Source organism: Apodemus sylvaticus, chromosome 5, assembly GCF_947179515.1.
Source record: "Apodemus sylvaticus chromosome 5, mApoSyl1.1, whole genome shotgun sequence".
In the NCBI taxonomy this organism is placed as follows: Eukaryota; Metazoa; Chordata; class Mammalia; order Rodentia; family Muridae; genus Apodemus; species Apodemus sylvaticus.
In genome coordinates this window covers 152,192,433-152,206,568 of record NC_067476.1, presented here as the reverse complement: position 1 = coordinate 152,206,568, position 14,136 = coordinate 152,192,433, and the positions used below count along the sequence as shown (strand labels likewise).

Below are 14,136 nucleotides of genomic sequence, written 5' to 3'. Positions count from 1 at the left end.
GCTGTCCTGTCCTGTCCTGCCTTCTGTCCATCCCCTTGCTGCTGTTTCTTCCCATCTCTCTCTAGGATGGCTTGCTTGCTGGTGTTGGGGGTCAGTCCCTCGTGTTTCCTGCCCTCCCTTTTTCCTGCTGTAGCTGTCCAAGGAGTGTCCCAAGTATCTGCAGTCTTCTTGTTGTCTCTGGAGCATCATCTCTGTAGAGCCTGGGGTGTCACCCTTGTGGTGGCTTCCTTGGGAGGCTGGCCCTCCAGTCCTCTGACTGGTGGAATGTAGAGGGTTGTGAAGATCTCCTGACCGTGCATTGCAGACCTGGGCCACATATACAGCAGCCCCCACCCCACAACAAATGAGTTAGGGCAGCCTGGATCTTGACACAGTTGGTCCTGCTAAGGGGTAGCTTCCCTGTAGCCCACCAGTGGTCACTGTCAGGTGACAGCCCAGGCCTGCATGGGCAAAGCCAGAGCTAGCCAGAGCTAGCCAGAGCTAGCCACAAGAGGATGGCTCAGGAGGAAACTGGGTAAGGTGAGCTGTGCCTGCACTGAGCAGAGTGTCCCCACTGGACCTGAACAGCCGCACCCCTTGCTCCTGCACCAGTAGGCCTAGGAGTTGCGAGTCTGTCTGATATCCCTCTTTCTGTCTCCTCTTGGAGGCTTGGGTCCCTGGATCCCCACAGGCTAGAATTGCTCAAGATATTTGCATGGAGTTTGCATAGAGTATCTGTGTCAAGGTTTTTTCTGCTGTGGTAGACATATTTTCAAGTTCTTTTAGAAGTTTTCACTTCCTGTTTTCTTGCTTCATTTTTCTTTCTTTGGCATGTGTGTATGATATATGGGTGTGTGTGTGTGTGTGTATGTGTGTTATGTATTTGTGATGTGGATGTATACATGTATGTATTCATGTGCATGTGCATGGAGGCCAGAGGTTAGTATCGAATGTCTTCATCTATTGATTTCCATTTTTATTTTGTAGACCAGGCTGGCCTTGAACTCGGAGATTTGCCTGCCTCTGCCTCCCAAGTGCTAGAAATACAGAATTGCATCACCACGCTGTCTCTGCTTTTGTTACACAAGCGCTGAGGACCTGAGCTTACGTAGGTCCTCACGTTTATAATTGAGCCACTTCCCCAGCCTCTCCTTTTCTTTGGCTAATCCCCCTTGTCTCAGTCACTGTTCTATTGCTGTGAACAGACATCATAGCCAAGGCAAACTGTAAAAGAAAGCATTTAGTCGGGGGCTTGCTCTCAGCTTCTGAGGGTCAGTCAGTTCATCGTCATGGTGGAGAGTGTGGTGGCAAACATGGAGAAGTAGCTGAGAGCTTCACATCCTGATTCAGGGTCGGAGGCAGAGAGGGAAGGGTGAGGGGGCAGGGAAGAGCCTGCAGTGGGCTTTTATAACCTCAAAGCCTGCCCCACTCGGACACATCTCCCCCAGGGCCACACCTCCTAATCCTTCCCAAACAGTTCTGCTCCCTGGCGACTTAAGCATTCAGACACATGAGTCAAATGGGGGCCGTTCTCATTCAAACCACACACCTTTAAGTGCTCTCCACTGCTATCCTAAGCATTATTAGAGGGGACACCGGAACACTGGGCTGCGCCCTCTGAGCTAGGTAGAGGAGCCTGGTGCAGGGGCCTTTGTGAGCAGAGCTTACATAGGAAGGCCCAATCTACACTCAGCCCCAGAAAGTAGGGGTGTTGCTCTGTTTGGTCTAGCCTGCAGTTGGTACCCCTTCCTTTCTAGGCCCCCCTTTTCTCTGTGGAGATGCTGGCACAGCCTCCTGGCCTTGTGCTGACTTCCAGGCATCTGACAAGGCAGTACAAGCAGTGATGGGTTTCGTCTCCCAGTAACGCATCCAGCGTTGTTTTTATGAAACAGTTTAGTGAATACGTCTCACTGGTGACTAAAAACCTATCATCTTATCATTCTTTGTTGTTAGCCATCTCCACACCTGGAAAATCTAACTTATACTTGCTTTTTTCAGAAAAGAGTGGAAAACTGCCAGGACTCCCCTCAGGGCCTGTTTTAGCCCTCCGCCCCACCCCCAAATTATCCACTCCCTGCCCAGGCCAATGTCTCCAGCTGTTCTTCCTGGAAGTTTCCAGTTCAGTGGGCCCTTCCTTCAGGTGGCTTCTCCTGTTAGGCATCAGCAGCCTCAGGATTACATCTTCAGAGAAAAGAGGGCTTATCCCTCTGAACCCCCCAACGTGAGTCCTGGCTGGAGCGCTTGCTGAGTATCTCGGCCTCCCTTCCTGAGGTGGAGGCTGGAAGACCCCGGCTTTGATGTGAACCTACACTGGAAGCCTGGCTGTAGTGGCGTCTCTGGGACCCGTAGCCCAGGAGAGGGTCAGGAATGCGGATTTGGATGGCACGTCTGCCCTCCAGTCTTTCTCTTCATGTTTTCCCATAAGCCCTTGTCGGGCCCCAGGGAGGCTGAGCAGGTCAGCCGTTGCAGACCACACCTGACCTGTCCTTGTTGCCTGGCTAGATCTGGTGTCAGAAGCTCATGTTCCTGCTTATACTCTGTGGCTGTTCTGTGCAGGACCATCCCTACTTTGGGGACAGGATGGAGTCACTCAGAGTTGTACCTGTGGGCACCACCTTGGTACAAGTGATTGCAAGATGTAGAGGCATGAGGTGGCTTGCAGAAGCCCGGGCCCACTGCCCTGTTTCCTTCCTTCCTGGAGCTCCAGGCCACCTGCGAAACCACACGAGCTAGAACGACGCTGGGGAGGTTCACACCCCGGCTTGTGTGGTGGCCCGCTGTCCCCCCCTCACCCAGAGCTGGCCTCATCCAAACAGTTTTTACAAGAGCATAACAGGAGGAGACCTGTAACTAGCATCTACCATGCCCCACTTCCTGTCCGTGGTCTTGGACTAGAGCCTCTATTGATCGTGCCTCAGTTTCCTCATTGGGGTGGCAATGCTTGGCTGTGCTGGTTTCGGTGCTGGTGTGCAGCCAGTGCTCCTAGCTGCTGCTGCTGCTGTTGTGTGATCCCCACCTGAACAACCCTTGTCGTTACTCTGACTGTATAGAGACAGCAAGGACCGAGTTACTGTTACCACGGAAACGAGGTAACCGTGATAAACACTGTGCACGCTCTGCCGAGAAGCTTCTGTTCACTTCTGCTTCTGTTGGTGGGCGTCAGGGGATGCTACCTGGTTTCGCTGTGAGCACATTTTGCCCCAGAGAGGTCAATTCACTTGCAGCAAAGGGTGGATGTGGGCTGTGTCTGTTTCTTGGCAGCAGGGTCTGGGAAGTTGTTTGATAGCTCGATGCACATGAGACCTGAATCTCTTATGGATGCCCCTAGTGATGGGGTGCCCACTGCTTTATAAGTCAGACCTCTCCTCATGGAAAACTCTGGCCATCATAAGGGTGTAATTAACTCCACCCAGCTGCTGTCCCCCCATCTGCTTACTGGACCCTCTGAACTCCAGTGAGGCCCAGTGACCTTTCTGATCATCATTTTCTCAAAGTGTTTAACAAACAGCTCAGAGTTCCTTTCAGAAATACCTCTTGGGGCTCATAAGTTCATACACAACCATGTCATTTTGGATGTGGGTCCCTGAGTTTTCAGGGATGGCAGTCTGTCTCCTTGGTGCCTGGTTCTGTTCTGACTTTACCCAGAGAAACCTGAGTTCAGCTGAGTTCTGAATTGAAAGGGGAATTCTCACCTCTCACCACATAGGTCATAGGCCCCAGGGATCAAACAGGGGTTTGGGTGCAGAAGCAGCCTTCAGTGATGAACCATCCCTCTGCCTGGCTCTCTTCACCAATTTTATTTTTAAAGAAACTATTTTATTTTTTACCTGTGAGTGTGGTTGCCAGAGGGGGCCAGATTCCTGGGGGCTGGAGTCAGAGGTAGTTGAGCCACCTGGTGTGGGGGCTGGGAAGTGAACTCTTGTTCTTTGGAAGAGCAGCAAGTGTTAACTGGCCATCTGGACCCCTCCTCCCTACATCACGCATTTAAAATTACTTATTTACTTATTTACTTATTTACTTATTTACTTATTTACTTATTTACTTATTTACTTATTTACTTATTTACTTATTTATTTATTTATTTATTTATTTATTTATTTGAGTGTGCAACCGCACCCACACCCATGTATGCATGATGTATGTATGGAGGTCAAAAGATGACCCCGGGTGCCTATCATCAGGTAACTTCTGTTTTTTGTTTGAGACATGTCTCTCATTGGTCCTCACCATGTAGATCAGGCTAGCTGGTCTACCCTCTTCTAGGGATCTACCTGTCTCCCCCTCTCGTCTCACCATTTCTGGGCTTATAGGTGAATACCATTATGCCTGGCTTTTTGGGTGGGCTCTGGGGCTCCAAATTCAGGTTCTCACACTTGCAAGGCAAGTACTTTACCGACTGAGGGTCGTCCCTCACCTCCCCACCCCCGGCCCTGGATTGTCTTTTTGTCCTTTGGTTATGGGGTTTTTTGTTTGTTTGTTTTTTGTTTTGTCTAGTTTAGACATGGTTCCACAGTCTCTTCTTCCCACCTTTTGGATGTGTTCTTGGGGACACAACGGCTTTGAATTTCACAAGGTAGTGTCACGATCGTGAGGTTGCTTTACGCGTGAGTGTGTCTGAGAACACATGGCCCGACCTAGGTCACAAGGGCTCCCTTCTCTGTTCCCCTCCCTCAGTTGTACGGTGATGGTTCTTCCATTTGGAATTCAGCCCACAGAGTCAGCTCTTGGTGAGGAAGTGGCCTGGTTTGATGCCGCACTCGAATGCGGGCCGAGGTTTCCCTTTCCCAGGAGTGACCTGCAAGGTTGAAAGTGAGCAAGTCTGTGCGTTGTGGGGTTCTGTCCTCTGCTCAGTTCTCCTCCACCCCCCTCCTCTCTCTGTAAGAGCCTGACTGGAGGGCCCAGAGGAAGCAGCCTGCACGAACGAATGCTGCACCCCTGCTCAGGGGCAGGGGTGGCTCTTGCTTCTTGGAACTTCCTGGAGTGGCGCCAACACCCTTTGTGGCCCGAGACACCCAAGTCTGCACTTCCCCCTGCGCTTGGGCCAGTGGCCAGCCTGGCTGCCCTTTATGCCTAGTTTCTGTTCCCACCTTCGTTGCTGACCTCAGGCAGAAATAGGGGTAGGGGCAGTCAGCTGGGAACGGAACTGAGTCTTTCCTCTGTTTGACTGGCTGCCTGTGGGGGATCCTCTGAGGAGTGGCTGGACTTCCAGCTCAGGCTGCAACGAGGGAGACAGCTGCTGCTGTGAGCAAGCTGCCGGCCATTCTGGCCTCCTGGGACTCTTGCGGGGCTGACTGAAGTGTGCCTGGTGGATCCCTTGCTGTCTGTCCTGAGCAAGCTGGTGGCCCTGAGTTTAGCTCCCAGCCCCTCCTCCCCAGTGGCTTTGGCTGCCACAGTTCCCTTTGTTAGACAGTCTGGGACCTGGGGCCCAGCCAGGGGTCTCAGGGTGATGCTGAGGCTGAGGAGGATGGGCCTGTGTTTATCCCGTTAGCGGCCAGAGCCACCCTGGTACCCAGTGCAGGAGAGGCAGGGGACATTGATTGAACACAGGAAATAGAGAAGTGCACTGTAGCAGGGCCTGGGCTGTCTGGTGGGTGGGGTGTCTGGTTCAGGAAACTTCTCTAATGCTGTCCTGATGCCCTGACTGAGGAAGGCGAGGGCCTGGCACAGGCCCCGCCACCTCGGCATCGTCGCCACCACTGCTGGCCCTTAAGTCTCTTCCACGTCTCACTTACCACACCTAGTGCGTGGCTGGAATCTTTGGGTTGAGCTCAGTCAGTCGTGAGGTGAGTTGGTACAGTGCTTAATTAGCACGCAGGAAGCCCTGACTTCTGCCCTCAGCACTGTATAAACTGATCGCGGTGGCACACGCCTTTAATCCTAGCCTTCGGGACACAGAGGCTGGAGGATCAGGAGTTTAGGGTTCTTCAACTACAGAGTAAGCTTGAGGCTAGCCTGGTCTACACAAGGCCATGTCTCTGGAAAACACTGTCCAGCCTTGATAATGTCCCTGCCTATGTCTGAGATAAGGGTCAGCCGACGGCAGCGCGGCTGGATGCTTTATGCGCTCTGTCCTGTGTCCTCTGAGTGAGAGACCTGTTCGTTTATTTGCCTGTCAGTCAAGGGTGAGCCTTGAACACACACACACAAGGCAAGTGGTTACCACTGAGCCACGCATGAGCCCCGGAGGCAGTCCCCCCTCCATTTCACTAAGAGAACTTGGGCAACCAGTGTCTGTGGCCACCCCTGTGACCTGCCCATCTCCATGTTGTGAGAGCCCTCACTCCAGTCACCTGCCATCCCTTGTCATGCCCTTTGCACCTACCCTTCCGGCTGCCTGCCATGTTGCCCCGCTCCCCCGCCCCCACACATCCCCAGTCTCCCTGATTGATGCTCGTATGTTATCTATTCTGCCTTCTCAGAGCGTTTCTTACTGTTGGCCACCGAGTTTTCTTTGCTTTCTGGCCTCTGTCTGTCTTCTGTATTAGGCCATGATACTCATCAGGCAGAGTGTTTTTGTCTGTGTTCTTGTATATTGACGCTACCTTTAAGGACAGTCAGATGGCACCCACAGAACGAATTAATGACTGAGTGAGGGAACGAATGAATGTCTTAGTTACCTTTTCAGTCGATGGCATGAAACATGTGACAAAATCATCATAAGGGAGGCATAAGGGAGGCAGGGCTTATTGCGGTTCGTGGTTTTCAGGTACCGTCCACCAGGATCAGAGAGGGGCGTGGCTGGTCTCTGTGTCTGTCCTCAGGGAGCAGACAGAAGTAGACGCTGGTGCCCTGCTACCGTTCTCTGTGTTCATTCTTGAAGCCCTGTCTTTGGGATTTCGCTACTCATATTCAAGGCTGGCCTACCCTGTTAGACCTCTCTAGAAGCGCCCTCATAGACACCCAGAGATGTATCTTCTAGGTGACCCCAAATCTAGTTAGTTCTCTGTGAAGACTGACAACTCGTATGAATTGCTTCTTGGCCCTTAAGCACACTGGTTTGGCATGACTCTACCTGTGCCGGGGCCTATGGCCCTGGACTGATCACCCTCCTTTCTGCCCCTTCTCATACTAGGAGTTGGCCAAGAGGACCCCTGGCAAGCACCCCGACCACACCGCGGTTCAGAGTGCCCTGCAGGCCATGAAGACCGTCTGCTCCAACATCAATGAGACCAAGAGGCAGATGGAGAAGCTGGAGGCCCTGGAGCAGCTGCAGTCTCACATTGAAGGCTGGGAGGTGCGTGGTCAGGGCCCTCAGCTGAGGGGGCTGGGCCCCCAGTTGGAGCTGTAGTTCACAGGCTGGTTCCTTCGCTTGGCCTGCCACGTGACTGCTTACGCATGGTTTAGTTGATTTTCAGTGAAACATAAAATCCCAGATTTCACCTTTCTGCTGTCTCACAGTAGCTGCCGCTGAGACTCCTGTTTCCTTTGCTTGTCACTGTGGGCCATGCTAACTCCCCTCAGTAACTGTGTGGTCTCACCCTCCTGCTGCCCACAAGCCTTTGCTGCTTCTTGTGCCAGCATCGAGGGGCAACATTTACATATCTCTCTGTATTAGTTTATTTTCCTGTCACTGTGACAAAATGCCAGATGAAAACCACTGGAAGGAAGGAAGGAAGAATTTGTTGTGGCTTACAGCGGGGGTAGGGTGGGTGCCCCATCTCGGTGGAGAAGAGCAGTAGCTTCACACAACTGGTCCCAGCACACCCACAGGAAGCCGGCAGATAGCTCTCTTCTCCTTTGTACTCAGATGATGATACCACCCGAGTTTAAGGTGATCTTCCCTCTTTGGTAAACACAAGAAACTTAGAAACTTCCTTACAGCCAGAAGTCTAGAAGCTGATTCTAGGTCCTGGCAGGTCGACAGGCTCACGGCTTTCACACCATCCGAGGTATATGTAACTAGCACAGTGTATGCCACTAGCTTTTCTTTATCACACATGTGTGTACGTGTATGCCTGCGTGTGAGCTCGGTGTGCCACGGCAAGTGTGTAGAGGTCGGAGGACGACCGGTAGGAGCCATCTCTTTCCTTCCACTGGTCCACTGGATGTGACCTAGGTGTTGAACCCATGTCATCCGGGTTGGTGGCAAGCCCCCTTACCCACTGAGCCATCTCTTTAGCCTGTGTCCGACTCCCTTTCCTAACCTTCACCTCCTACACTGTTGAAAGTTTCCTGTGTGTCTCTAGAAAGACGACAGAAAATACAGCAGGTAGGAAAGGCCGGCTCAGCTGGAGCGAGATGTTAACAGATGAGATAGAAGGTTCTGGGGACAGACGCTGCTGTCTGACACCCCCACTCCCACCCCACCCACCAGGACCTGGGTGATCCTGGATTTAATGTTCCTTTCTTGTACCCATCCCCTACCTCTGGCTAGAGAGCCCAGCTGCAGAGAAGACTTGGGCTTTGCTCAGAGAGTAGGGGGTGACATGTCCCCTGAACTCTCCCTCACTGGCCATCTTCCCGAGGAGAGCCCTCCAGCTCCCAGAGTCCCTTGCAGGTGGACTTTGGAAGGGGCATTGAGGTTTGGCTTCAGTCAAGGTGGAAGGTGGGAGAGATGAGGTACCCACTTGTGTGAGAGACGGGCTACCACAGGAGGGCCTGGTTTTCTGTGGGTCAGCAGTACAGTCCTCCCCCTCCCCCCCAGATTCCTGAGCTGCTGGCTTCCTCCCTCCAGCTTCCATTAACTGGCCTGAGGAAGGTGGGATGGTATGTTCATCAGGCAAGATGGCCGCTGAGGCAGCCGACCTCGCATCTGGCTTCTTTGGCTGTAGGGGCCACTTGTGGCTTTACCCTACGTGAGTGCCATGTAGCCTGCCTTCCTATTGTGTCACAGGCCGCTGTCCCTAGACACACACTGGCATGTCCTGGTTGCTGTGGGACTGAGGGGGTGACTTTGAGGAGCTCATGGTGTAGTGCAGACCAGGAGGTGTGGCCAGCCAAGCTGGCCTTGCTCCAACGGGGCTGTTTCCTTCCTGTGCCTTGGACATGTCTGTCACCAGCACCCTTCCTTAACCCCGATGCTATCTTGCATCTTTGGAAAGAGATAGGGAGTGGGGAGAGTGGCTAGAGACCTACCTCAAGGTAGTGACTTATCACCGGCTCCTTGGTGTGATTTGGTCATTTGGACCGTGCTTGGTGCCAAAGAAGCCGGGAAATGTAGGTCATCGGCCAGGCAGCCAGTGCCTGTGAAACTCGTTCCCCAAGATGAACTGAGGGGAGCGAGGATCTGGGCTGCTGGAATGAGGGGTTCTGAGATTGCCAGGACTCCACTCAATCCCTGCTCTTCAGCTCTTGCAATCTGTATGACCTTGTCTGACCGGCCTACCTAGGACTCCACACAGACACACTATGTGCTGACCCACTGTGTGCTGACTCTGAGGACTCCTGAGGGCTACTTTCGTGGTCCCTGTCTGTGCTCCTCCTTAACACCTCTCCTGGTCCTCGGCCCCATCTTGTCATCGCTGCCCAGCATACGCGGTCATTAGCCTGTGTGACCCCCATTCCACAGCCCTTCATGATGCCTGAAGCTGTTCCCCGCTGCACCCTCACTGGATCGAGCACTCCCAGAGTCCTGCCCTAACATTCCACACGGCATCTGTCGAGCCCCTCCTGCATCCCGGGGAAGGTTGTTAGGTGCTAGAAATCTGCCCTTCCCGAAGTGCTTATCTTGTGGGGAAGGCTTAATAGGCCAGATTGAAAATAGATCACAGGGCAAGACAGGCCACAGGGCACCCAAATGAAACCCAGTCCCCCACCAGACCAGGCTCAGACCCCTAGGGCCTGCTGTCAGCCACATGAATTGGAGTATCAGCTCCCTGCACTTCTGAGTGTCTCCTGTAAAGGGCACGCAGCCCCTGACGGCTCTGGCCCACACAGCCTTCTGTCACATCACACTGGCTTTCTGTCTGCTGAGAGCTTTGCCTGTGGAGGCCGGTAGGGATTTAGGGGTATGGAGGGCAAGGTGCTGGATGGCTAGTGTTGCCAGTCTGACAGGGTCTAGAATCACCTTGGAGATTCTTGGAATCACAGGTATATCTGTGAGGAATTATTTAGCATCTGGTCTCTAAGGGTTGACTTAGATTCATTCATGTGGAGAGATCCAGTTTAGTTGTGGCGGGGCCACTCCCTGGCTGGGATCTGGACCGTGCAGATGCAGAGAGAGCTAAGAAGCAGTGGACATCCTTGGCTCTGCTTCCTGGTTGTGGATGTGACGCAGCTGGCTGCTTCAGGCCCCTGACTCCCCAGCCGTGATGGACTGGGACCTTGAACTGGGGGCTGAAGTAAAACCCTCATTGCTGCCCATCCATTGCCTCCCCAGGGCTCGAACCTCACAGACATCTGCACCCAGCTCCTCCTTCAGGGCCCTCTGCTGAAGATCTCTGCGGGCAACATCCAAGAGAGAGTCTTCTTCCTCTTCGACAACCTGCTCGTCTACTGCAAGCGGAAATCAAGGTGAGCTGCTGGGACGGGACCCGGCTGTCCAGGAGGCTGGGGAAGGGTCTGGCTGCCCAGGTGATCTGCTGCGCTGGCCCTGGTTACCGTGGTGATAGAAAATGCGAAATGCCCCTTTAGTCAGTGTCCCCCTCTGGGCTTTGCTTTCCCTTCCGAGTATTCATGGAGATATTCTAAGTCAGGTTTTGAAAAGCAGCAAGGAGGTATTTTTGCCGTATATGTTTTAATATTCAGCCCTTGAAGTGGTTCATGTATTAGCATTATGCTTCTGTGGGTTCCAGTCATGTTTTCCTTGTACCCCGGAACACTGCGTCATGCGGGGCAGCTCTCGAAGTTCACCAGCATCCTGAGATCCTAAGGTCCGCAGGGTGCAGTGGGAGGGGGGAAGGCTCTCCGCATTGGGCAAGAGGAGGAACGACCAGCCGGTCAGCATCTTCACATCTCTCGCTGAGCCGCTTGCCCGCCGTGGGGACCAGGAGTGAGGGACAGGTGGCAGGCACCTTGCGTGTGGATGGAAGTGTCGAGTGGGCTGTGGAGCAGGGGGAAGAGGGATGGAGAGATCGCTAGAGGCTTGGATGGTGAATGGATAGTGGGTGCCGAAGGGAGAGGGACCAATCTGGCGCTTGCGGGTATGAAGGAGGAGGGAGGGAGCGGGTGATGAGGAATCCGTTGAGCCTGGGGATGAAGGAGCAGAAGGGATGATTGAATAAAGGAGGGGATGGATGAGGGAGGTGAGGGAGTGGGTGAGTGGCCTCTTGAGCCTGGTTATGTGTGAGTGACGGTGGGAACGGATAGACACGGGAGGCTGGGAAGGATGAAGCGATGGAGTTTGTTGAGCCTTGGGTATGGGAAGGAGTAGAAGGTGTCGACGGGCTGGAGGTGGAGAGGGAATGGGAGGAGGGGGGTGCAGGGATGGCTTGAGGTTAGGAGGTGGTTGACTGGAGTTGGCTGGGGGGTGGGTTGGTGGGTTGGGGGCAGGTATGGCTGTTGAGAGGAACGGGGCCTGAGTATCAGGCGTGTTGGAGGCTGGGTGGATGGCCGGGTGGTCTGCTAATAGGGAGGGTGTGGGGCAGTCAAGGCTTGGTGGAGAGTGGGCAGCTGGACAACATCGGGTTGATGGCTGCCAAGTTCACTGGCTGGTTCTCTAAATGCACAGCTATTGGGAAGAGGGAGTGAGGACATCAGGGAGAGGGGTAATGGGCAGAGGACACTTGTCCTGAGAGAGAAAACAGTCACCTCCCAGAGGCTCCTCCACGACCTTATCTGGCCGAGACTGCGCCCAGAGCATCGTGGCCTCACGGACTAGAGCCTCCCGTTTCACTTCCCATGTCTGCCCCCAGCTTCAAGGCTGGGTAAGAATGCAGGCCACAAGGCATGGGTGGCCATTCCACACGCTCTGCGCAGACTCAGTTTCCCCTTCTGCAACAGGGGTCACATCTGCCCCTCTGTGTTTGGTTCAGAGTTCGGCCACTTCTCAAGGTCTATAACTTCTCCTGCCTGTGCCTCAGTTTCCTTTCTTGTCAAACAGGGGATGCAACTGAATGTACCTCATAGGGTCGTTGTGAAGGAGAAGGTAGTAAAGGCCTGGTGTGTGAGGCCGGGCTGGCTGCTGGGGCCATGCCCAGGGACCCCGCACTCACCCCTGGGTTCTTAGTGCCTCCTGTGGGCAGCCCTAGGGCACAGAGCCCCTGCTACAGTCCCTCCTCCCTGCTCTGGGGGTTGGTCCTTCTTGCTACAGGCTTTAGTTTCCCTTCTTTTCCAGGTGGTCTCCTGCTTATTCTGTGCGGATCTCCACTGCTGTCTTATGTCTCTTGTCCTGCTGAGGACACCCCTAGAGGCCTCCTTTGACAGTCCTAAGACTAATGAAATGTCACCCCCCCCCCCCAGCCCTTCCCGGCCCTGGCTGCTAGAGGCAGGCACTTTGCCCAGAGCTTCCTAGGGTTTGGGAAACAGAATGTCCCTTTAGAACTCTGTGGACAGCTCCCAGCTGCTGGCTGGGCTTGCCCGGCCCCTGGCTTCCGTGCCAGGCCTCTCTTTCTCTGTGTCACCTGCCTTGGGAGGAATAGCAAGGACTTCCACCATCTTGGCTTCTGTGGGGACTCTCTCTAGCCTTCCTGTGGACAGGCTATGCTCTCTAAATGCCACTCCCTTAGTAGTGACACAGGGAGCTGGCCCGAGGGAAAGGGTACACTTGTCTTCCCAGAGGGCCAGGCATGAGGCCAGCGTCCTGCCTCTAGATTAACAGCCAGAAGGTTGAGTGCCCTGTGGGCAGGGTCAGATGTTGGTGGATGGTGCCTGACTGACTGGAGTGGTCACAGGAAGTACCTGATGGGATTAGGCAGCCGCTGGCTCTCTTGGTCCATGTCTGGGATGTGGGTGGAACAGTCACCATCAACAGTGGCACAGAGTCTTTCTTGTTGATTTAGAAGCTGAGGCTTTGGCCACCAAAGGAGGAGGGGGTGTTCTAAAAGTCGACCTTCTCAGTTACAGTAGGGGAAACTGAGTCCCGGAAAGGCTAAGCTTCATACCCTGTTGCTGCCCACTCTGTTCTGAGAGGCCAGAGTTAGCACCAGGCCCTCCCGCTGCTGTGTGACTCTGGGCGAATGCTGTTTTCGTGTCTGTTACTTGGGGCTGAAGCCCTGCTGTCCTGGAAGGCCTGCTTTACAGAGTGGACCAGAGCCATGTCCAGGCACCACTGTGGAGTGGCCGGGACGGTGACGGCTCGCAAGTGAGGCTGTTGCGTTTCCCTTGGATGTTTTGCACACAGATCACGTACGTCTGAGCTCATCTTGTCCTGTCCCAGACTTTTATTCCTCAGTCCGTCCTCATTCCCAGTAGGAGACATTAAAGTCTCTGTCAGTTAGGTTCCTCTGGGAACAGACTTGCTTCTACTGGGTAATTGGATGGTGAGCTGGTAGACTGTGGGTATGTGGGGCACAGTGTGTAGCGAGAGGAACTCTTGGTTCCCCACTGGAGAGATGGCTAACAGAGGGACGGCAGAGTGAAATGGCCCAGCAGAGGCCCCATGGCCCTGCAGGGATGGAGAGTTTGTGGGCCTAGAGACCAGCAGCTCCAGAGAGTTGGCGGCGGGGGCAGCAGTGTGGGAGCATGGTCTGTCACCGCCGCAGTGTGGAGTTCTTTTTTAATATTCGCCACAACACAGTAGGATGTATGTGTATGTACACAGGCACCTGCATGCTCACAGGCAGAAACACACACTGGCGCACACAAGCAGATAACCATGTATAAACTGACACCTATCCATACACACACACACACACACCCATGTGTTCCCACGCACATTTGTCCTGCATATGGATATATACACACGCAGGTGTATCCAACATCTACGTGCTCCTACATATAGGTACACACACACACGTGTTTCCAGAGATCAATGTACCTGCATACACTGGTGTGCGCTCAGATACACACACACAGACACACATGTACATGCAGGCATGCCTGTTCACATATGGAAGCAGGAGGGAGAACTTTGGTGTATATGCTTGTAACTTTATAATGAAGCAGGGTTCAGCCAGTAAGTGTCCGAGGAAGCACAGGGTCCCTTTAGCTCTGACAGTGTGGCCCTCACTCATCACAGCCCACGGAACCCGAGTCTGGAAGTCACTCTCATCCCCCACTGTTCCAACCTCCACCACTTGACACGCACCTGCATCAGGAGCCAGGGTCTCCCCAATACAG

At 53.8% G+C, this 14,136-nt stretch overlaps 1 protein-coding gene across 1 annotated transcript in view; it reads left to right on the top strand.

Annotated features, from left to right (window-relative positions):
• The window catches only part of Prex1 (phosphatidylinositol-3,4,5-trisphosphate dependent Rac exchange factor 1), a 152,722-nt gene that overhangs the window by 86,425 nt on the left and 52,161 nt on the right, over positions 1-14,136 (top strand). The window contains exons 6-7 of the mRNA XM_052184324.1: positions 7,052-7,213; positions 10,298-10,431. Of these exons, the coding sequence (XP_052040284.1) occupies positions 7,052-7,213; positions 10,298-10,431 (296 nt within the window). The remainder of the gene's footprint in view (positions 1-7,051; positions 7,214-10,297; positions 10,432-14,136) is intronic.